Below are 23,982 nucleotides of genomic sequence, written 5' to 3'. Positions count from 1 at the left end.
CGCGTGAGGGGAGGGAGGAGGGGGAGCGCGCGGGCGGGATCATGGCGGGAGAGGCGGAGGGGGCGCGGGCGGGACCATGGGCGGGCTGGGGGGAGGCAACGCGGCGGAGGCTCAGCAGCGGCCCGGCAGCGCCGCGAGGCGGCTGGCGCCGTAGGTGCGGCTTGAGGAGGCCGCGACAAGGCCGGGCAGGGGCGGCTGCGGCGCGCCCTCCTCCCGCGGGCTCGTGTCCCCTCGCACCAGAGCAGCCCTGGAGGGCCAGGGAGCCTCCGCTCTGCTCCGCTCCGCTCCCTTTCAGCCCGGTCGCGGCCCCTCGCAGTGCCATCGGCCCCGCGGGGGCTGCCCCGGCACAGCCCCGCCGCCGCTGGCTTGCCGCGGGCCGGCACGCGTAGCGGGCTCGTGGCATTGCAGCTGTTATATATGGAGTGGTAATTCGTGTCGAGAAAACGGTTGACATTAATAAAGAAGGGGGAGATTTGGGAGTGTGGCCATGGGGGTCGGAAAGCCCGCGTGGTTGATGATAACATCAGACTCTTAATTATGAAGCCATCAGGAATGTAAGAGAGTTTAGAGGGAACAAAGAAGGGTGACTCAGGAGACTCCATGCAGTCTCAGGTTGCTTGTTCTCCAGCCAGTAAGGCATCGAAGTTGCTGGGTGTTTGCCGTTGCTGTTATTTGCAAACTTGTTTGACCAATGGAAAGTTGTTTTGAAAAGAACTATTGTGGGGTGAAGAGTATAAGAGGGGAGCCTGTCGTCAAGATTAAAAAAAAAAAAAAAAAAGGCAACACAATGAAGTTATGTCATCAATAAAGAAGCAGAAAGAAGGAATGAAAAGGAACAGGCTAGCAGAACGGAGACCAAGACAGGAACAGGCACATTGATTGCATCATGAAGATGGGTTCAGCCAAACTCAGCAAACTGCTCAGAGAGGCTCGTACAGAAGGTCACTGGAAACAGGCACACAGGAGCTGGGAAGAAGCTCAAGCTGAGAGAAGCGGACCCGTGCACACAACTGCCTCTCACTGGTAAGCAGTTGCTCATTATGGGGAATCATACGTCCTTAGGAACAAAGGCTGTCCTGGTAACCTTACCAGGACATATTATTACCAGGACAGAGCTTATTCTCCTTGTGAGAAACACTCCGTAGCCAATAGCTTAGGCTCAGGCGAGGATCTCAGTGAAGTAGTAATTTATTCGCGATTGCAATGGCGGGCACCCCACAAGCAGGAGAGAGCGCATCTACTAGTTCCAAAACACAGTTTATATACTTTTTGATGACAGGACCCTCCCCTGTTTCCCCACTGAGTGGGTAATCCAGGTTCACAATCTACCTGATGCTTCACAAACAATGCATGGCCTTCAGTTGCCGGCCTGTTAAATTTCAAATTTCTTTTGACATTTTTACTGCTTGAAGTGGTAATGTTTCTTCACTTATCTGACTTGACTTGACACCGTGATTTTCACCTAATTGTCCTAAGGAGTCTGGTTGTCTGCATTTTACAAGGTTGCCTGCTTTCTTATCACTGTAAGCATATCTCAGTACCACATTCTCTCCTTCTAAACAATGTAACTCTGCAAAAACAACATTTATATTCCCACATCCTTATTAACAATCAGACTGTTTATGATCCTGAAATATGGGACCAAATTGATGTCAAGTTGTGGGACTCTGCAACTAAAAACAATGAGGTTGCAGTGGGATTGCTCGGCACCTGGTGAGCTGTCTCTGAGGCCTTAAAGAGCCCTGTGGGACCACAGTCAGAAACGTGTGGTTTGCCAGACAGTGAGCGAGCTGCGGGCTCCTTTACTGATCTGACTGCTATGCCATCGGCCCCTCCGCCGCTACAGGCCTTTGCTGTTACGCCCCCTGCTGACCTGGACGTGCCTTTTGACCCAGACACTGTTGGCCTTGAAAAGGAGATGGATATGCTTTTCTTTGATCCGGGAAGAACGGGATACGTAAGGCCCAAAGGCCGAGTTGCTTGACAACTTAAAGCAAGACATATTGTTCAAAAGGAATGGAAAATAGAGACTTGTTTGTAATTAAGAAAAGGAGTGGAAAATGGAGACTGTTAAGCCATGGAACTTAAAGGATTGTTTGTTACCTTTTCTGATTGTACATATGTATAGGCATACTCGGGTTTAGTATGTAAAAGCAATGATCTGTATATTTAGAGTGTTTGATGTTCTTGTGTGCGTGTTGGTGGAGCGTAGACTCCCCGCACACCCAGTGCTGTTTACTTGCCTTTTATACCTTTTAAAAAAATTCTTTTATAAATATTACTAAATTTAGATTGAGTTGAGACTTCATTTATAACACAGCTGCTCTGCTGCTGCCCTGCCTTTGGTGCCGCAGCCAGTTTGGGGCCAGGCTGAACAAATTCCCAGTGTTTTTGAGAGCTTCTCCTTGCAGCCTGGTGTGCTTCCTCTTTCCTTTGTGAGGCCGCGCCAGATAAAAGCTCATCTGCTGCAGAAGGGACAGCAGCTGGGCTGTGCTGTGGGTCCCAGGGACACCTCAAAGTAGAGTAAGGGAGGGAAAGGCTCAGGGCCGTGGCCGGGAGCCACAGTCACCTGCCCCTGCAGCTCCATCCTTACACCTGGGATCTGCTCCCAGCTGACGCAGCCTGTGCCATGGAGAGGGAGGAAGGCAGGCAGTGGAACATGCTGAACCTGGTGGCTGTTTGAAGACTGTGGGTAAGAAGGAAACGTCAGGGGCGCTACAGGTACATTAGGGCTCCATGTGGTGTGGGTTTTGGAAAGAAGACCCATGGTGGAGGTGGTTTGGAGGCTGTGGGGAAAGGCAATTGGGGGATTTGTTTTTCTTTAGCACTCAGATTTGCCCTGTAGCCTTCCTCATGCTGCAGGTCATGGAGCAAAGTCTGAAAACCTTAGCTAGGAGGTGACTGACTTTGCTGGAGGTTTCTGTGCCAGGATCAGGTTTAGGCTCAGTACCTTTGCAGTTAGCCTGCCTGCTGAATGTTGTTTTTCTGCTGCCTCTGGAGAAGAAGATTTTGGTTTGCAAACATGCAGACAGTTCTCACCCAAAGGCAAGTACAGCCTGGGGCGGTAGGTGTGCACGCTTCCTGCCATAGCTCCATCAGTACACCTCCAGCTTCCTCTGCAACTCTTCTGACCAGAGCAGCCCCACGAGCTCTGGGCCAGCAGGTAGACAGCTGGGCGCTTCACAGTCCTTGGAAATCGGCTGCTTGAGTGTCTTAGAGGGCCTGAGCCTCAGACACCAGCTTCAGACATCCAGTTGTTTGCAGCAGTATGACCCATAGGAAGGGGAACAGAAAGCATCTTGCAAGGGAGTGTGTGTGTGGAGGGGAGTCAATGCCTTTCAGGCTGTGTGGCTGCTCCATAAAACAGCATCTTCATTTGAAGCATGAGCTGGGACCTGCAGATCGCATGGGATGACATACAGCATAGGCCAGAGTCAGGGCTGGTGATATGCCTTGCTCCAGTGAGGTCGTTCTGAGGCTTGGGGTGGGTTGTGTTTGTGGTCAATGCCTAGGTTTTCCTAACTGCTAAATAGGGATACCAAATCTTGCCTTTTCTTGTATCTGTGAGGTGCTCTCAGTGAGCCTTGGTTTTGCAGCCCTTCCTAAAAATGGTGAGACATAAGATTTCCTTCTGCTCCAGGTGCTTTGCCTACATTGTGTGCTCTGCTTGACCTTTGTGCTCTGGAGGGCTTCAGAGTAGTATGGCTGTTCCCATGGTCCTACAGTCACAATTTGTCTTGTGATGTTGTGTTGGAACCATTTGTGGTCTTTGATCTATCCCCGTTTTGCTGCTGCAGTGTGTTTGTTGTTTTCATATGTTTGAGTTAGGGGAAATAAAAGTAACTTTTATCACTTTTAGAGGAAGCTGTAGAACCTGGAAACAAGTTTTATGGAACAGAAAACAGTGTAGCCTAAGTCAGCACAAGTCATACTGCAAATAGGAACAGAGAAGTTCCCTGTTGGATCTCAGCAGTGGATTTAGGCTGACACAGGTCTGGAAGGCACTGGGAGAGATGGATAAATCATCTCTATCACATGAAGGGCTATGACTGCCTCCAAGGACAGGTGTGCGTGTCTGTGGATGCACTCACGAGCTCACAGACACGTGCTGGTCCATGTGGGGTAGATCTGTCCTCCTCTTCAGATGAGTGTCTGCTATTGAGTCACTTCCTGTCTGCAACTTCATGGTTTTATGTCCAGTTTCATCCTGTTTTTCTCCTCCTCCTCCTCATTCCATTCCTGTCTGCAGGCCACCACTGGATGTCTTACTAGTTTCTGCCTGGAGGAATTTACTAAACAACCAGCTCTTTGGTGACAGACAGCTCACTGCTGTCACCTTCAAGGTGCTGCTCTGTATTTGTCTTTGTCTTTGCCAGAAAAGAGAAGAGAGAAAGCCACTAAAAGATCACCCTTCTGCAAAAGCACAAACCTTCCTCAAGGCTGAGACCTCTTAGCTATTTGGCTTTTAAAACCTTGTGCCCAGGACAGTTGGTTCCCTGCTTTGGCTCCACAGCAGCAGTAGACAGAAAGCCAGAGCTGTTCCAGTGCTGCAAAGGACAGGTCTGCACTTTGGGCATTAAACAGCTGGGAGCAAGCAAAGATCCAGATGCACCATTTGCTGACACCAAGGCTAAATGGCGTGGACTTGAAGTAGAAGAGGATCCTGCTGGGAACAGGGATGATGCCCCTCTATGGATAAACAGTACAGACAAGCTTTGTCTGACATGTATCCAAAGTGATGGTGTGAGCCCAGAGATGGAAGTGGTCTTCATGTGGGATTTGTCCTGACCCTGGGGAGGAAGTTTGAAAGGATAAGGTCTGGGATGATCAAGGACTGGCATTGCCTTGAAAGTTGTTGAGTTGGTGAGAGGTATTCAGAGGCTGTCAGGTTTCCCAAGTCAGGCCCTAGCACAATTAGTAAAATTAGTTTTAAACTAGAGATCCAGACTGGAAGTGGCTTGAAGAGCACTACGCCAAGTCAAGCATATGGAGACATGGGGAACAAGTTGGCAGAGACATATCTCTGGGAAGAAACACTGAAGTGGGAGGGGAAAACCTCCAGGTGATCTGTTGCAGCCCAGAATTGTGGCTGCATTCAGCAAAACGTGGTGGCATGTTTGTGTGTTATTGCATGGAGACATCAGGAGTGGGGAGGAGAAGAGCCTGGGACAGGGCAGAAAACCCAGCAAAGCTTCAGATTTCAGATTGCTCCCACCTAGTGATGCCTGAGAGGAAGTGATGGGCTGTGCCAAGGAGATACGTGGCTTGTGCAAGTCTGGAAGGCTAAGATGGCTCAGGCTGCCTGTGAATAGGATAAATGGCTGAGCTGTGCTCTTGTAGAGCAGGATGGGGATTAACCACACCAGCAGGAGGAACCAGGAGAGGAGAGACTGGATCATGTCACCCTCAGACTATGTATAGGCTTTCAGACACTGGTTTGTATCAGCAGGGTTGTGGCAGAGCAGGGTAGCATCAGCACTGAAGTGCTGCCATTTCCTACCATCTTGCTTGAGGATGGTAGCCTGATCCTAGGCCAGCTCAGGACAGTGCTGTGGGAAAGCCAGCCTATGGGCTGGCAGCCGGGAGGCCTGCACTGTGCTGGGGCGTCTGATCATGCTGGTTCCCCTCCTTGCAGGGTTGGCAAATTCCCCTGGAGGGATTAACACTCTCTGCATGGCCAGGCTTATCCTGTGACAAGCCAGCCCCAACAGCTTCCAACATCCTCAGCCAGCCAGGGCCAGAACTTCTCCCAGATGGCTGCCAGGCACCAAGCAGAGCAAGAGAGTGAGGAGGAGGAGGAACAGCAGAAGAGGAAGGCCTCAGCAGCAGGGCAGAAAGAGCAGGAAGTTCAGAAGGGGCTTAGCTTCAAATGCCTTCGTTCTTTCCGACACAAGATCAGCGGGGACAACTGGAGGAGGCAACAGGATCCAGGCCTCGAAGCTGTCAGCAAGGTGAGCTCTGGAGGTGGTTCCTGGTAGGCTGATGGGTGCTCACACCCAGGTGTGTGTGCTGGATCAGAGCTGAGGTCTCTGCTGAGCAAGTCACTGCCTGTTCAAGGTCTGGTGCAGGGGGTGACAGAGAAGTGGCCCTGTTCCTGGTGCTTTGGGCACAAATTCCCTGTAGTCAGATAGATCCAGGTAAAGCTTGTGTCTTCTAGCTCTGATATAACTATAGCATGGTTGGTCCCACAGCGTCACCCATGCCAATTGCAGATGCATTTCTGCAGGTCTCATTCAGAAGCCTTGGTAGAACTGCAGACCATGGGGTTAACCCACCCCATGCTGCCCTACTGTATGAGATCACTAGGCCTGTATTGCCCTAGGAGAAATGGACATGGAGAAAGGAGTGACCTATAAGAATGTGAGCCAAGCTTCCCCACAGCCTGCTTTGTTTTCACACAGTTTTGTTTTCACACTCAGTTTTGCTGGATGCTTTGTTGAAGCCCTTCCTTTGCCCTGACCCAGAGTAAGGTCCGCTTCCAGCTGCACTGTGGGCTCTGAACCCTGCGGAACAGAGCTGGATCCCCTCAGGCTGTTAGGGACAGCTCACATCACTGCCCATGAGACTGAGCCCTTCTCCTCATGCAGGAGCCAGAGGAAAAGAAAATCGCTCTGGAGCTGCTGGAGACAGAGCAGGCTTACGTCAACCGCCTCCACCTTCTTGACCAGGTGAGCTGGGGAGCAGAAAAGCGCATGCAAGCCTGGGAAGTGATAGCCCTGCTGCAACCAGCCCCCACTAGCACAGCCTGGGCAGCCCACGCTGACAAACCAGGCACACACTTAGCAGTTGTCTTGTTCTCCTTGACAGGGCTGGGATACTGTGGCAGTGCCTGGGCTCAGTTCAGTGTGTGCACAGGCCAGGAACTGTTTCCTGGAGGTTATGGAGAGAATGAATCTGTGCAGATGTGAGCCTTGCTGGGTTGCTGGTCATCACAGCCAGAGAATCACAAAATCATAGAGTCATAGAATCACAGAATTGTTTGAGTTGGGAGGGACTTCAAAGACCACTAAATTCCAACTCACCTGCTGTGGGCGTGAACACCTTCCATTAGACCAGGTTGCTCAAAGCCCCATCCAACCTGGCCTTGAACACTACCAGGGATGGGGCATACACAGTTTCTCTGGGCAGCCTGTTCCAGTGCCTCACCACCCTCATAGTAAATAATTTCTTCCTAACGTCTAATCTAAATCTACCCTCTTTTACCTTAAATCCATTACTCCTTGTCCTATTCCTGTGCTCCCTGATAGAATCTCTCTCCAGCTTTCTTGTAGGTCCTCTTTAAGTACTATAAGGCCTCCCTGGATCCTTTCCTTCTCTAGGCTGAACTCAATGCCAACTCTCTCAGTCTATCCTCATAGCAGAAGTGCTCCAGCTTCTGATCATCGTTACAAGCCTCCTCTGGACAGGTCCATGTCTTTCTTCTAACAGGTCCATGTCTTTCTTCTGCTGGGGCCTCTAGAACTGAACGCACCACTGCAGATGATAGCATGGAGAGCAGAGCAGGGTGGGAGAAGCACCTCCCTTGACCTGCTGGCCGTACTTGTCATGCAGCTCAAGATACGATTGGCTTTTTGGGCTGCAAGCGCACATTTCTGGCTCATGTTCAGTTTTTCATCCACCAGTACCCTCAAGACCTTTTCCACAGGGCTGCTCTCTTTTCACTTTATCACCCATCCTGTATTTATGTTTGTGATTGCCTTGACCCAGGTGCAGGCCCTTGCACTTGGCCTTGTTGAACACGTTGAGGTTTTCCCAGGCCCACCTCTCAGTCCTGTCCAGGTCTCTCTGGATGGCATCCCTTCCCTCCAGTGTGTTGACCACACCATGCAGCTCAGTCTCCTCAGCAAACTTGCTGAGGGTGCACTCAATCCCATTGTCCATGTCACTGACAAAGATGTTAAACAGTGCTGGTCTCAATACCGACCCCCCTGTGGGACACCGCTCCTCACTGGTCTCCACCTGGACATTGAGCTGTTGTCTGCAACTCTAAGTGCAACCATCCAATCAGTTCCTTACCCACCGAGTGGTCCATCCATCAAATCCATGTCTCTCCAATTTAGAGAAAAGAATGTTGTGTAGTGCCATGTCAAGTGCTTTGCATGTGTCCAGGTAGATGATATCAGTTGCTCTTCCCTTATCCACCAATGCTTTAACTCTGTTGTAGAAAGCCACTAAATTTGTCTGGCACGATCTGCCTTTAGTGAAGCCATGTTGGCTGTGACAAATTGCCTCTCTGATCTCTGTGTGCCTTAGCATAGTTTCCAGGAGGGTCTGCTCCGTGGTCTTGCCAAGCACAGAGGTGAGACTGACTGGCCTGCCAGGTCTGTTCCCTGGGTCTTCCTTTTTTACCTTTTTAAAGATGGGGTTTAAGTTTGTCCTTTTCCATTCACTGAGAACTTCACCAGAATGCCACAGCTTCACCGGACTGCCACAGCTTCTCAAATACGAGGGGTAGTGGCTTAGCAACTTCATCCACCAATCCCATCAGGCCCTGTGGATGCATTTTGTCAGGTCCCTTGGGCTTGTGCACATTCAGGTTCCTTGGATGATCTCGAATGTGATCTTCTCCTACCTTTCTTTCAGGTGTTCTATACAGAGCTGATGAAAGAAGCCAAAAATGGGAAGACAGTCCCAGAGGATGTGGTAAAAATGATCTTCTCCAACATTTCTTCCATCTACCAGTTCCATGCCAAGTTCTTCCTGCCAGAGCTGCAGAAGCGCATGGAGAATTGGTGAGCTGTGGGAGGGGAGGGTTCAGGATGCTTGGGTTAATTTCCCAGAATAAAGGAGCAGTGGCGAATTTGGCCTCCCAATAGGACTAGAGAGTTCAAGCCTGTTTTGCTCCAGACGTCTTTGTGCCGGAGAGCACTTCCTTAAAACAGTCCAGCCCAGATTAAGCTATTTCTGAAAAGCGGAGTGACATCTCATGTGGCTTAGGGGTGTTCCCAGGAATGAATGCTAAGGCTGGCTGGCCATGTACCTGTTCTAGAGAGTGGGGAGTTGTATGAGGATGTAGCCATAAACCTCTGTCATGCATAAACTGCCCCCCTTTTTTTATCTCTTGCTGTCCATCTTCCCTATGGTCTGAGGAAGCTGTGGTTCCCTACTGCAGGAGCTCCCACCCAAGGATCGGGGACATGATCCAGAAGCTTGCACCATTCCTGAAAATGTACGGTGAATATGTGAAGAACTTCAACAAGGCTGTGGAGCTCATCACCGTTTGGACAGAGAAATCACTGCCCTTCCAGGAGCTCATTGCTGACATCCAGGTGATAGGCCATGGCAGTGTGGGGGGACCACAGGAATGCTTCCCAAAATCTCCCTCTAGGGAGGAAGCAGAGGAGAGTAGGAACTACTGTGTTTACTGTTTCTTTCTCTGTGCATGGGTCAGAAGAGGAAGGTCTGCGCTAACCTAACACTGCAGCACCATATGCTGGAACCAGTGCAGAGGATCCCACGCTATGAACTCCTCTTAAAAGACTATATCCAAAAACTGCCGCCTGAGTCCCCAGATCGGAATGATGCAGAGAGTAAGAGCTCCTTGCTGTAGTGAGCAGTGGGGTGGGTTGGTGGGGGAATTGACAGCTCCTGACATTGTACATGGACATCGGGCTACCTGGGTCCTCTCAACAGCTGCTCTTGGATAAACCTCTGAGTATGACACTTTTCTGACCCCTTTAGGGTTTGTGAAAGTTGTTGGGAGAGGTGGGTGATGGTTCAGGACAAGGTGCCCTGCTGCAGAGCATTTCCCTGCAGGGAGATCTGCCACGACCAGGGGAGGTATCACAACCGTGTGGATAACAGCAGTTCCCAGTCCAGCTGGGATGAAGGATAAATTAGCACCCTGTGTCTCCCCACGACTGCCTGTGCTGCATAATCTAGCTGGACCCAGGCACCTGTGTGGTGCTCAGGGCCATTCAGATGGTATCCAGGGTAGGACAGCAGCCACTGCATGTGCGGTTGCTGGTGAGGACAGATGCAGGAGTTTTCTCCTACCTCTCCACAGCAGGAGCTTAACCCTTCTTCCTTTCTCTTTTCCTTGCAGAGGCCCTGGAGATGATTTTCATGGTGGCCAAGCATTCAAATACAGCTATTGCTGAGATGGTGAGTACCTGTCACAGCTGGCAATGCTTTGCAAGTCATGGCATGGTGATTTGCTGGCACTCTGCCAGATTTTCTTATGGCCTCTTTGCTGTGCAACTCAGAATAGAGCAAAACCCTGCCCAGAATGGGGCAGGGTTCAGCCGGGGAGGTTAGACTTTGCTTTTGATGTCTGACCCTCATCTCCCTGAGCCTGGGGAAATAATGCCTGTAGCATCAGCCGTGTTGTGACTGGCTGTTTCCAGGCTGGAAGCTGCTCGTGAAGGTCAGTCTGGGGTGAGTGACATGTGCCATCTCCCCCAGTACTCAGTAGCTGGGCTGGGGCTGGAGGGGACGCAGGTGTTGGCTGTTCAGCTCCCTCCCAGACAGGTTCCCCTGCCTCCCCCAGGAGCGGCTGCAGAACCTCTGGGAGGTCTACCAGAGACTGGGCCTTGAGGATGACATTGTGGATCCCTCCAATGAGCTGATCAAGGAGGGGCCAGTCCAAAAAATCTCAACCCGCAACAACAGCACATCGGAGAAGTACCTGTTTCTGGTGGGAGCCAGGATGCCAGGGGGAAGGGGCAGGGAGCAGGTGGGATAGGGATGGCGAGAGGGGCAGACAGCTTGGCCAGGGGTGGTGGTGGCTCATCTCTGTATAGAAAGGATTATTTCACATCTGGGGGGTTTGAACACCCTGGTTCAGGGCTCCATGTGTTTGGGAACCTCTGATTCCCTGGGGGACGCAAGAATCCTGTAGTGTTTTCCCTTTGTAGGGCGGGAGAGGGCTGGGGCAGAAGTAGGCACCTTCTAGTCCAAATCCTTCCCAGGGATTGGCTCAGCTCCTAGGGTCTGAGGGACCCTTGATCCTAGTGAACCCCTCAGCCCTGAGCAGATAGGTTGCTGGGCACAGACCCACACTCTTCTTCTCCTGCACAGTTCAACAACATGCTGCTGTACTGCGTGCCTAAGGTCATTCAGGTGGGCGCTGAGTTCCAGGTCCGCCTCCGCATTGACATGGATGGCATGAAGGTCAGACAAGCCCTGTGTCTTTTTGCTTTCCCCAAGGCCTTGGTTAGCAGTTTCAGAGGCTTCCTCCAAATGCAGCCCTCTCTGGGGTGTAGTGTGGCTGCTACCTTGTACTTCCTGGGAAGGGAGGAAGAATTTGGAGCCAGGGTTGATGTTGTGGGTGAGGGGGACTGGTTGCAACCTGATCCTGTGAGATTGCACTGCAATGTCATGCACGGATTTGAGGGGCTGAAGGGCTTCTGCCTGAGGGAACTCCCTGTTACTCACTTCACAGATGGAGGTCCCTTTGAGCTGGATGTTTGTTCAGCTGCTTCCCATGTTCTCTTTGGTGTCTCTCAGGTGCAGGAGCTGAATGATATGCAATTCCCTCACACCTTCCTAGTCTCGGGAAAGCAACGGACACTGGAGCTGCAGGCCAGGTAAGGAAAAGTGTGATGGCCCCATTTCTCCTCAGGGAGGAGGGATGCCAGCTCATCCATCTCGCTTTTTGCACTTAGGTCTGGGGAGGAAATGAATGCCTGGATCAAGGTACGGCTGAGTGCTGTGAGAAGTGGCACATCCCACACCAGCTGGATGCCTGGGTCCCCAGGGGTGCTTATCCCCTACCTGTCAGTGTTTGGGTATCCCCCCTATCTGTCCTTCCAGCCCTGCCTTCCCTTTTAGGCTTTCCAGGATGCCATTGACAGGAAGGAGAAGAGGAGTGAGAGCTTTAAGATGGTTGTGCGTGGGCTGGAGACAGGAAACCCCACACTCAAGGTAACCCTTCTGTCCTTCCCATGTTCTGTCTGCCTCCAGCACCCCCATACGCTGAAGCTCAGGGAGATCCCACTTTGCTGTGCCTCAATTTCCTAAGCTAAACCCTACAGAACTAGTGGGGGCAGACTGGGGAGGGACAAGTAAGTGCAGAGGGCCTGAGGAGGCTGAGAGGAGTGTGAGCAGGACCACCCTGACCATGACTAGCTAGCCCCAGCAATGCCATTTCCCACCCTCAGACAGAAGAGCTGGGCTGCCGAGCCCCACAGTGGGTGCGGGACAACTTGGTGACCATGTGCATGCGCTGCAAGGAGCCCTTCAATGCCATCATGCGCCGGAGACACCACTGTAGAGCTTGTGGATATGTGAGTTACCCTCTCCCCCAACTCCTCCCTTCCCTTCTGGCCTGAGCAGTTGGGCCAGGAATGCAGCCTTTGTATACTCTGCACCCCTTTACCTGGGTTTGGGGCTGTTTCCTGTCCCTCAGCTCCTCATGGAGTTATAGGGATGCCCCAGTTTTACCCTAGCCCCATCAGTGTCCATGCCTGATGGTTGTAGGTGGTGTGTGCTCGCTGCTCAGAACACAAGGTGAAGCTTCAGTATGATGGGAACCGCCTAAACCGTGTATGTCAGGAATGCTATGTCTTCCTGATGGGCCATGTAGTGCTGGAGGACCAGGAGTGGAAGCACAAAGGCATCCTGGAGGTCAGTTGTACCCCTCTCTGCCCATCCTCCCTGTGCCCTGCTCCTCCAACCTCTGCTGCCATTCCCAGCCCTTTCTGCTTCCACTAACACTGAGTGTTTGGCTGTTTTTTTTTTTATTATTATTATTTTATTATTTTATTTTATTTTATTTTTTGGCAGAAGGGAGCTGCAGAAATATCAGGCAGGAGTCTTCTGTGCAGTTCCCTGCAGCTGCTGGACAAGAACGGCAAGGGAGGCATGAGAGGCTGGTTTGTTATCCCATGGGATGATCCCCTTGTGCTGTACATTTATGCAGCCCCCCAGGTAAGGCTGGGCTCAGCTCCATCTGCAAGGGGGCAGCCCAGTGCTTAGATTGCCTGCCTTTCATTGCTGTGTTCTCTCTTAGCAGGATGTCCGAGCCCACACCTCCATTCCACTGCTGGGATACCAGGTAAGGGACCTGCCACAGGGCAAAGCCCAACACCTCTTCCAGCTGGCACAGTCCCAGCAGGTCTATACCTTCCTGGCCGACACAGAGGAGCTGAAACAGCGCTGGATGAGGATCATGGCACGCTGTGCTGCAGGGATCATACACCCAGAGGAGAGTGAGGATGTGGACTCATGCAGTGCAGCAGAGTGAAGCCAGGCCCAACTCCTGGGCTGCCTGGTGGGTCACACCTACCCATCAACACCTCCTGTTCATAGCCAGACTTAGGCAGATCCCCCACCTCTCTGTACTTTAATTTTTCACTGCAAAAAGGGCAAGGTGGGGGTATGTTTGTCACCATATGGACAAGCCAACTCCCCCTCCCCTCCCCTCCCTTCCCCTCCCCTCCCTGAAGATGGAGGTACCTAGGATGTGAGGTGGGGGGAAAGCCAGGGCATTCGGGAGAGCCCACAGCCTGCCTGGCATCGGTCTGCTGCGCTGTGCTGCCGCCTGAGGGCAGCACAGCTTTCACACCTCAGCTTTCCTCCAAGCCTGGTGGTAGATGCCATATGGCAGACATAGCCTGCTGCCATAAATCCTTCTTCTTACCCCAGTGCAGTCTAAGGAGCCTTTATGGAGGGTGTATTTTCTGGAGTGTCCTGCAGGATTGTCAACAGAGACTGTTCCCTGGCATCATCTTACCCATAACCAGGCCCAGTCTTGCACCCTGCTGAGACCAAGCTGGTAGCTTGCCCTCACCCAGCTCGGGGACCTTAGTCCAGGATTTAGGATGCTGCTTTCCCAGCCTGTCAGCACTCCTGGCCTCACAGTGCTGCAGTCCCATGGTGTGCGGGTACCCTGTAAAAATGGACACCCCCATCTGTGTCCCTGTGCTGGCCTGTACTCTGCCCATCCCAGACTTTCCCAGGACCTCATTCTGCTCACAAATGCTTTTTGTAATACACCATAAATGTTTGTTCATTGTCTTTTGTATTATAAAAAACAAGGAGTTCTGTTTGAGGAGCAGAAGTTGTGAAAGCTCCCTGCTGAAGTAAGGAGCTGTATAATACTTGGCTAGACACTATGAAAATTCTTTTGCTTAATGTAACAAAAAAGAGAACCCCCTCCCCTTCTCTCCTTCTGCATCTCAGTTGCCTCTTTTGTTCAAAGACACTGCTGCAAAGCTCATGTAACCATCTCCTGATAAGTTACTAAACTAGTGTATCAACATGCTGCCTTCCTGTCTCACGCTGGGCCAACATGACCAAATAAAAAAAGAAGTTGAACCACAACGCCAAGGAAGACTATGGCCTTCATCTTCACGACCACCAGAGGGACAGAGATGACCGCCTAGCAACAGTGTGCGCAGTTGCAGAATATACCAGGATGTGCTGCGTAATCCCGGAATTAGCAAGATATAAAAAGGGACCCTGGTGGGGGTGAGGTGTGTGCCGTTGGCGGAGCCGAGACTCCCCGGCCGCCCAGCGCTGTTTTGCTTGCTGTTGGCTTACTCAATAAATTCCTTTCTATTATTAATACAATGCTCTCTGAAAAATTAAGTAAGGGGGCAACTTATAACAAATTCGGTGCTATGTCTCGGATGAAGGCAATTTGATTGAAAGACCTTCGGAGGGGGCGCCCCGCTGATTTCAGCGGCCTTCGCTAGGACTACTTTGATTCAAATCCTTCACCGACGAACCCTAAATTCAGCAGCAAGCAAATAAAGCCGGCAATCCCAAGTAATCTTTGTGCACGAAGACCGAACGAAGACTCATGGGATGAGTAAGTATAGGCCAGTGTGCCATTTGGTTGGGGTTGGCATCCTGGAGCGTGTCGTTGTGAGACGTCCAGCAGGACGAAGCGAGTGTCGATCCCTCAGTAGTACGGTTCCCACATCCTGCAAGGGACTGGGCCATGAAAATGGGGAAGCGATTCGTGCGTGCGTGTGTGAAGGTGCTCTGGAAGATGGGACAGAAGAAGAGTAAGCCTTCTGGTCCCATGGGTGGGGTAACGTCTGATGTTAGGTTACCCCGGGATTAGTGATTAAAAACTGGGAGGATTCCCCTTCTAGGCGGGGAAAAAATAAAGTAAAAATAATACATTATAGTGTTGAAGTTTGGGGCAGTAAACAGATTCGAGGAGACCACCTTTACTGGCCTGTATTTGGGTCTTTTGAAGATAGGGTTTGTCAGGCCTAAGTATTTATGTAAACTCAAAGGAACCTTTTAGTTTGGAAGAAAGTGAATATGCACATTTGTGGATCAGCTCAGAAACTCGAGCCAATTTATACCCTCTAAAAGAAAAAGGAGGGGATGGGAGGCGCAAGAAAAACCGAGAATTAGAGATCCCAGCCGCACTGCTTCCCTATATTCCACCACGTCCACCTGCAGCCCCTCCGACTCCTGGGCTTCCTAATCCACAACCCCAGGGAGATGCTGATAGCGACTCTGACTCTAGCGCTCAGGGACCAGTGACTAGGAATATGTGGCCATCCCCATTAATTCCAGGGATGTCCGAGATTTTAAGAAAGAGACAGGAGGAGGGTAAGCGAGCTTTAATGGTAACTGGCATAATGTTTGCAGCTGCTGAGGAATAATTTTAACTGGAATAATAACTGTACATTGTATATTGTATATATAGAAGCCCGGGCATTTTTGTTAAAGTGTTCTTTTATACATATGTTAATATGTAAATATGTAAATATAAGAACTGCCATTGAGGTGTATGTCTAAGGGAACAAAATTTGCCCAGGCATATTATTGGCTCATCAGGTTTAAATATCCTCAGTGTAATTGCCTACAGGCAGTTAATTTACAGTGGTCTGATTTTACTTGTGTATCTATATATTGTGGATTTTGGAGGGATTGGGATGGACTAGTAAAGAGCTCCTAGGAAAACGGTGGAATATTAACCACTGTTGATTACAATAGGAAAAGGTCAAAGCAAAGAAATCCCCTGGAAAAGCCCCCTAGGATGTATACTAACACATTGGAGGGATATAGTGGGGTGAGAGGGTACAGAGAGTAAAAGAACTCTTATCAAATATTGTACTCAGTGGTGGCCACTTTATAAACTAGAGGATGGAGAGGAGTGGCCCCTAAATGGAACTATTAATTATAACACCATATTACAGTCAATGTTGTTTTTGTGGAGAGAAGGAAAACAGGATGAAATGTTATATATTGATGTTGTTTCAGCATCTTGGAGGGAAAAGGTACGGAATTAAGTTGGCCCCTGACTGAGCCTTTGATGTTGGCATTAGAAAAGTAAAAGCTAGAGAAAGATAAAGGAAGTGTTAAAAGGGTTGTTGAAAGTGTTAAAGGTATTCGAAGTTGAATGAGCAGGGAAAGAGGATGTAGGAATGTTAATAGCTCTGCCTCAGCCCTAAAATCAGGGGTGTTAGCCCTCTGGGGCAAAGGGTCTGCGAGAGAGTTGTTATGGAAACAGAAAAGCAGTTAACTCTTAAAACAACCTGAGTTCATGTGCGAGCTCAGATTGCCGATGGGACCGCTCAGGGAACTGCGGACAATTGCATTCCCCTGACCGACCCCACTGAGACCCTAATCATCCCGAAATTTATGATTGGTTAAGTAAATACTAAAATCTGATTGAATTGGGAATTGAGAATATTATTCCTAGATACGGAATTATAGAAACAATTGACTCTGACTGAGGCCCTCATTTTGTCTCCAAAGTGTCTCAAGAGACTATGAAAGCTCTAGGAACAAGTTGGGAATACCACACTCCGTGGCACCCCCAAAGTGCTGGAAAGGTAGAGCGAATGAATGGTGAAATTAAGAAACAACTAACAAAACTTATGCTGGAAACTAAGGCTTCTTGGGTAAAATGTTTACCTCTTGCACTGTTAAGCACATGGACACAGCCCAGAACTGATGTAGGAATTTCTCCTTTTGAAATGCTATATGGTATGCCCTATGACTTGGAATTGCCACTTGATCACCCTCAATTCTAATTAAGACTTGGAAAGAGATTTCTTTAACACCACGATGGGGAAGGCCCCTATGTTGTTTTGCTTACCACAGAAACGGCTATTCGAACTGTGGAGAAAGGATGGACGCATGCCAGCCGTGTGAAAGGACCAATCCGGGAAAGTAAATGGGAGGCAGCTCCAGGCCCTGACGACTTGAAGCTGACACTAAGACTGACTCGATAAGTATTGTATATTATCTCTGTATCGTGGGAAGGGGAGGAGGCCCTGTTTCAAAGGCTCCCTAGTAGGTTCCCCTGAAGAATACTGCTGCTGCCAAGAAGAACTGATACCTTGTAGTTCGCTGCAACTGAACTGACAAGCAAAGCAGAGAAGTGAAAACGGTGGGGGACTGAGGGGCCGACAATTTAAAAACACCCTGGAGCAATGGGCTCCGACCACCTCCTACGATACATGGGAGTCAGTATCATCGTTTTGGTCGGCTATGGGTCTGTGTATCCCCACCAGCCTTTTAAATGGAGCTTGATCAGATGGAAGGATCAATTCGTCATCCAGCAAACGACGACAGCGGGTGCTCCCAGTTTCCGCATCACATTATGTGACCTGGTGTCAGTGCAGCCATGCTTTAACCGATCAGGATTTTTTCTGCCCAAGTTCTAACCCAGGAAAGGTGTACTGTAATTACCTGAATGCATATTATTGTGCATACCGGGGGTGTGAAACCATTGCTATGGACTGGACACTTGGGGCTGGTCGGGATATATTCTTACAAGTGGGATATGGGCTGTAAGGTTGTAACTGACAAGCGAATCCCCATTACGGGTGGCGAGGGCATGGTATAGGGTATACAGGAACCTTCCACGGAAATGAAGAAATTTGCAAGGTTCTCTCTCTATATATAACAAACTCGGATGATACTAGCTGGGTACTAGGAAAATGTGGGGTGTCAGATTTTACGAACATGGAACAGATAGGGGAGGACTCATACTAATAAAAAAGGAGGATGCTGATAGGCCCCAGGCAGTAGAACCAAATGAGGTATTTTCAGAAAATGTCCAGGGAATCCAGCCTGCGGAAAATACTACAGTGCCAATCCTCGGCAGCCCTACGAGCTCAGGTAAAGCCGAGAATGATAACATAGCTGAGAATAACATATGGGGGGGGGTCATGAATGCCAGCTACCAATTATTAAACAAAGCAAATCCAAATGTAACAAAACACTGTTGATTATGCTTTAGTATAAGGCCTTCATATTATGATGCTATCGGGGATCCTGGGGAGCCCACCTGCACAAACGAGAACAACCCTCTACATTGCAGTAGGGGAAAAGGCATAAGGGTAACACTAACACAAGTCACTGGATGTGGTAGGTGTGTGGGCATGGTTCCTAGTGGGAAGTGTCACCTATGTAATATCATGGAGAATGGAAAATAATCAGCCGAGTGGTTAATCCCAGCCAACAACGCTAGGTGGGTTTGTTCATCAGTGGGCGTAACTCCTTGTCTATCACTAAAACTCTTTAATGCGTCTCGTGATTTTTGTATACAGGTGATAATTATACCAAGGATTCTATACCACCCTGAGGATTATATGTACACCCAGCACACAGTGGCAAGTCTTCTGGAAAGACGGGAACTGTTCACGGCTCTGACTTTGGCCACCCTAATAATCCTGGGAGGAGCTGGAGTGGGGACCGGGGTAGCCTCATTGGTTAAACAAAATCAAGAATTTACTTCCTTACACATTGCTGTGGACGAGGACCTGACCCAAATTGAACAATCCATCTCGGCCCTGGAAAATCTATCAGGTTGCTTTCAGAGGTAGTGTTACAAAATCGTACGGGATTAGATTTGGTATTTTTTACAACAGGGTGGGCTGTGTGCAGCCCTGAAAAAGGAATGCTGTGTGTATGCTGATCACACTGGAGTGGTAAGAGATACAATGGCAAGACTCAGGGAAGGGTTGGAAAAAAAAAGGAAACGGGAGAATGAAGCCCGACAGAGCTGGTACGAATCTTGGTTTAATTATTCACCTTGGCTTACTACTTTATTATCAACAATAACAGGACCTTTGTTGTTATTAATAATAGCACTAACTTTTGGACCATGTATTTTTAATAAATTGATTGCGATTGTAAAGGGACGTTTAGAAGCGGCACATTTAATGCTCATACATGCCAAATACGAGCCAATAAGTACCAATGAAGGAATCGAGGAAACATTAGTTCTTAGTAGCCAGGCATTGCAGAGCTTCAATGAACAAAATGAGTAACTAAAAGAAAAAGGAAGGATTGTAATACACAATAAATGTTTGTTCATTGTCTTTTGTATTATAAAAACAAGGAGTTCCGTTTGAGGAGCAGGAGTTGTGAAAGCTCCCTGCTGAAGTAAGGAGCTGTATAATACTTGGTTAGACACTATGAAAATTCTTTTGCTTAATGTAACAAAAAAGAGAACCCCCTCCCCTTCTCTCCTTCTGCATCTCAGTTGCCTCTTTTGTTCAAAGACACTGCTGCAAAGCTCATGTAACCACCTCCTGATAAATTACTAAACTAGTGTATCAACATGCTGCCTTCCTGTCTCACGCTGGGCCAACATGACCAAATAAAAAAAGAAGTTGAACCACAACGCCAAGGAAGACTATGGCCTTCATCTTCACGACCACCAGAGGGACAGAGACGACCCCCTAGCAACAGTGTGCGCAGTTGCAGAATATACCAGGATGTGCTGCGTAATCCCGGAATTAGCAAGATATAAAAAGGGACCCTGGTGGGGGTGAGGTGCATGCTGTTGGCGGAGCCTAGACTCCCCGGCCGCCCAGCGCTGTTTTGCTTGCTGTTGCTTACTCGATAAATTCCTATAATTAATGCAATGATCTCTGAAAATTAATTAAGGGGGCAACTTATAACAGCTCCACCGAGGAACGAATAACAGTCTGTCTGCTTCTGGAAGAACAGCACTGATGTATCAGCAGACTCATATGCAAGCTGATCCAAACTGGTTGCACCTTGGGTGTACCTTGTCTGTTAGCTATCTCTGACATTGTGCCACCTCAATAATATCAGTGGATGTACCCAGCACCGCCTTGGGGCTACATAGAACGTGGAAATTTCTAGTATGTTAATGTTACTCTGTTAACAAAACTGACGTACTAGCCGCTTGCTGTTTCTATTTTTTTATTTTTATTTTTTCTGTTCAATAGTCTCCTCAGAAGTTGTTGTGGACATGTTGTGTATCTTTTCTGTTGTTCCAGGATTCATTTGTCAGGAAAGACGACCATGAAATCTGGTGGCTGTGGACAACCATCTACCAGATGGTTGTTGCAGATGCTTTTGGTCACCTTCATTCGTCTTCTTAGATCACCTTTTCCTATATCCTGAGTTGAACTTTTGTGCAGTGCTATGTTTGCAGTGGTAACGTTGTGGCCGAGGTGTTTTTGATTAAAAATGATCTTATCTGTAATAGTGAATTCACCATGTGTGGCTTTGTGGAATGACTCCCATGATCAGAACATTTTTCTTCTTTGTCACAGATATGAGAAAAGCTCTTTGCAGAGAGATGGAGAAGGAATTAATTATACCTCTGCCTCATCCTGTGAGACCAGAAGACATGGAGTAAATGGAAATTGCGATTCTCAGGAGACATACTAAGAGTCTTGGGTTCCTTTTCTGCCTTCCCCCTAAGGCCTTGGGTAGATTGGGTTCACCCTGGGAAGGGCATGTTGCTCAGGGCAGTTATTTCCTACCTGAGACAGCGTGGGGTGTGTATTTCTGCTGTTTTCACTTGCAGTTTTCAGTGCGGTTCGCACTGCTTCCGTTATTGAGAAAATGGTTTGATGTGTCTGCCGTTTCTCAGGATTTTCTGCCACTGCCTGCTGGCAGAAAAAATAAGTAATGCGGGTGGAACCATGCAGGACTTCCCCAAGGTAAACCTTCCACGGATGGGGACTCCTAAACTCGTGCGCCGAGCATTCAAGACAAATGTCCGTGGCACAAAGATCAAGGACAACTTCTTAGAGGTAAGCAGCTTTCCCTTTGTTTCCCCATCCTCTCAGGAGCTGTCTTTTCTATGGTTGTACACACTTCAGGCTCACAACACTCGTTTTCTCCTCTACTTAGTATTCCTAGTCCCTGCCTGGTGGTGGGTCAAAGTCTACGGGTTGGTGTGTTTCCAAGTTGAAAGAGATAAGTACATCTATTTAAGGTGACATTTAGTAGGATCATTAAAGTAAATTAATCTATGTAGTAGTAGGTGCCTTTATTGCATGCAGCTCTTCTTCAGGTGAGTAATTCTTATAGCATAAGTAATTCTTTTCCCGTGTTTCATTCATGATGTTTGTAGCGTGCTTCTTTATGTGTGTGTTTGGCCTGGAGCTGTCCTACCTGGTAATTAGTGATGGTAGCTAAAGTGGTGTTCCATCAGTGCAATAATACATTGTGCTGACTGTTTTGGAAAAGACATCTGGTCTGTCTGTGGGCGAATACTCAAGCTCTGGGCGAGTGCTCAAGGGCAGCTGGCACAGAGTCTTTTTGCTTTTTTCCAGCAGTAGGTAAACATTAGGAAGAACCGGTCAAAGGAAACAGTGCTTTCTGGAACCTTCAAGTTCTTGTTCGGCAACTTAGTGACTGGTTTGATCTACTTCACAGATGTAGAGGCAAGTGGACTGCTCTTTTGAAACAATAAAATTAAAAACATAAAGTTTGTCAAACATGGCAGTGCATGTTTGCAGTCTGTTTATTGCTTTTGCCAGTGGTAGATAACATTTATAAGGAATTGGTCAAAGGAAAGAGCGCCTTCTGGAACTGTGAAGCTCTGTGTTGGCAACTCAGTGACTGGCTGGACCTACTGTCCATCTTCAGAGGGAAGTGGAATGCTGTTTTGAAATTAAAAAATACTAATAAAAAAAATAAAAATATGGTGCTGCTCTATGGTGCCTGGAGGACTGCCACTCTGCATGGCAGTTAAAAAGAATGTGGTTTGGAGATGGAGAGCGGCAGAGGTAAAGCAGCTGGGAAGAGAGATATAAGTATTGCAGTAGGTAGGCTGTGGTTATGAGGTGCCTCAGGATGTGCTTTTTTTCTTGTTTCCACCCTTCCCTCGTGCAGCCTTGGAGAGGTGAAGTCCCCATGTTGTAGAGTGGTGCAAATAGGTGAGAGGGTTGTCAGCCCAGTCAGTTTCCTTCACCAATGCTAAGGCAAGTCTTTGAAGAGAAACAGCCTGGTTGCTTGTGCTGCACCCTGTTGAACTAAGCCAGACCAAAAACAGGGGTGCTGTTCCTCCTGCTCTCTTTACCTCTTCTCATCTTGCAAAGGAATGGTCCAGCAATTCGGGTCAACAGGGGATAAGAGAACAAAGGGGTTTCAGAATAACTGCTAACTGTTATGACTATTGCATGGGGCACTATGCAAGTCTCTGACATCCAGCCAAGATGGAAAAAGGAGAAGGACAAGGGAAAAGCCTGGGAGGAAGACTATGAGCCTTCAGTACGAGAGACCCCCAGAGGGACCACCAGAGACTGATAAAGCATGCATCAGTGGGCGGGTTCGGATTCCAGGAATTAATTATAATAACCCTGCCTTTTCTAGAAGTAGTAACGAATATGTATTAGCCTAGGAGCATAAAAACCAGCCGCCTGATGTAACTTGTGTGCGTCTTGGTGGAGCAGAGACTCCCAGCGCACCCAGTGCTGTTTGCTTACCTCTATTCATTTAATAAATTGTAAACTTTGATTGTAATCCTATTTGGGACTTAGTCATTTATTACAACAGACAACCTTGTAAAATGCAGACAACCAGAATCCTTACCGCCATTAGGTGGAAATCACAGTGTAAGAAATATTACCACCTCAAAGAATAAAAGCCTCAAAAGAAATGTGACTTGTAACAGGCCAGCAGCTGTGAAGCACCAGATTTTCTGTGAAGCACCAGATAGAGCATGAACCTGGATTGCACAGTGGGAAACAGGAGGGTCCTGGCCCTTGGGAGGAAAAAAAAAGTATATAAACTGTATGGAATTAGTAGGCACCCTCCTGCTTGCGGGACCCCCACCATTGTAATCTCAAATGAAAATGCTACTGTACTGAGATCCTCTCCTGAGCCTATATTATTTTCCAAAGATTGATTCACAGTTTTAAGGTTTAGGGGATAGGGCACTAGGGTTGGGTTTCAGGGTAAGCGTTCTCAGGGTTTATGTTTAGGATTTTAAGGTTTTTAGGGTTGGAGTTTTAACAGTTAGAATTTTAGGAATTTGGGGGTTAGGGCTTTAAGGGTTTCAGGGTTAGCGTGTTAGGGTTTTAGAGTTTTTTGTGTTGTAGTGTTGATATGTTTTTTAGGGTTAGGGTCTTAGGGTTTTATTTTTGGTCAGTTACTTAGGGTTAGGGTTTTAAGATCTTAATTTTTTTTTTTTTTTTTTTTTTTTTTTCAGGGTAGGTTCTCCAGGATTAGGTTTTTGAGTGTCCTAATTTTTTTTTTGGTTAGGGTTTTGAGTGTCTTAATGTTTTGGGTTGGGTTTGGGTTTTGAGTGTCCTAATGTTTTGGGTTAGGGTTTGGAGCGTCCTTATTTTTTGGGTTTGGGTTTTGAGCGTCCTATTTTTTTTTTGGATTTGGGATTTGAGCGTCTTAATTTTGTGGGTTTGGGATTTGAGCGTCTTAATTTATTGGTTTAGGGGTTTTAGGCATAGGTCTTCAGGGGTTTAGTGTGGTAAATAGTTTGGGTTAGGTCTGTAGGGGTTTTGATGATTTTTAGGGTTAGGGCTTGAAGCTTTTTTGTGTAAGGGCGGTAACGGCTAGGGTTCTCTGATTGGCCATGCCAGCTCTCCAGGGAATGCTAGTAGGTGTAGTTTTCCGGCACCAGGCTTCCAGGAGGTCATGCTGGGTGCCCAGAGCATACCGGGAAATAAAGTTCTGGGACTCCGGACTTCCGGGAGGCCATGTTGGGTGCCCAGAGCACGCCGGGAGATGTAGTTCTGGGACTCCGGACTTCCGGGAGGCCATGTTGAGTGCCCAGAGCATACCGGGAAATGAAGTTCTCGGGTTCAGGACTTCCGGGAGGCCATGTTTGGT

At 48.5% G+C, this 23,982-nt stretch overlaps 1 protein-coding gene across 8 annotated transcripts; it reads left to right on the top strand.

Moving 5' to 3' along the window:
* The first annotated feature begins 200 nt into the window (after nt 1-200).
* LOC309890947 (FYVE, RhoGEF and PH domain-containing protein 2-like) lies at nt 201-13,352 on the top strand. Of its 8 annotated transcripts, XM_082785342.1 has the most exons (17): nt 201-1,023; nt 5,636-5,951; nt 6,588-6,668; nt 8,584-8,732; nt 9,113-9,269; nt 9,392-9,530; nt 10,046-10,104; nt 10,490-10,636; nt 11,020-11,112; nt 11,449-11,528; nt 11,607-11,637; nt 11,773-11,865; nt 12,102-12,227; nt 12,421-12,567; nt 12,727-12,870; nt 12,953-12,997; nt 13,083-13,180. In XM_082785342.1, exons 2-17 carry the CDS (start codon nt 5,754-5,756, stop codon nt 13,089-13,091), a joined length of 1,698 nt encoding a protein of 565 aa, XP_082641468.1. In that variant the 5' UTR covers nt 201-1,023; nt 5,636-5,753; the 3' UTR covers nt 13,092-13,180. The 8 variants fall into 8 exon arrangements, with proteins under 8 accessions (XP_082641468.1, XP_082641466.1, XP_082641463.1 ...); XM_082785340.1 differs by having other exon boundaries at nt 12,956-13,352; XM_082785337.1 differs by having other exon boundaries at nt 12,953-13,352.
* The last annotated feature ends 10,630 nt before the right edge of the window (nt 13,353-23,982 follow it).

This window comes from Aythya marila (genome assembly GCF_965140915.1).
Source record: "Aythya marila genome assembly, contig: HAP1_HAP1_SCAFFOLD_255, whole genome shotgun sequence".
NCBI classification, from domain to species: Eukaryota; Metazoa; Chordata; class Aves; order Anseriformes; family Anatidae; genus Aythya; species Aythya marila.
This window is presented reverse-complemented; position numbering and strand designations above follow the sequence as displayed.

Excerpts from the sequence above, each read along its gene's own strand:
- LOC309890947 (XM_082785337.1), top strand. The coding sequence starts at position 5,754 with ATGGCTGCCAGGCACCAAGCAGAGCAAGAGAGTGAGGAGGAGGAGGAA. Across the intron at positions 6,669-8,583 it reads GCCTCCACCTTCTTGACCAG|GTGTTCTATACAGAGCTGAT; the intron begins GTGAGCTGGGGA and ends CCTTTCTTTCAG. Across the intron at positions 11,529-11,606 it reads ACACTGGAGCTGCAGGCCAG|GTCTGGGGAGGAAATGAATG; the intron begins GTAAGGAAAAGT and ends TTTTGCACTTAG.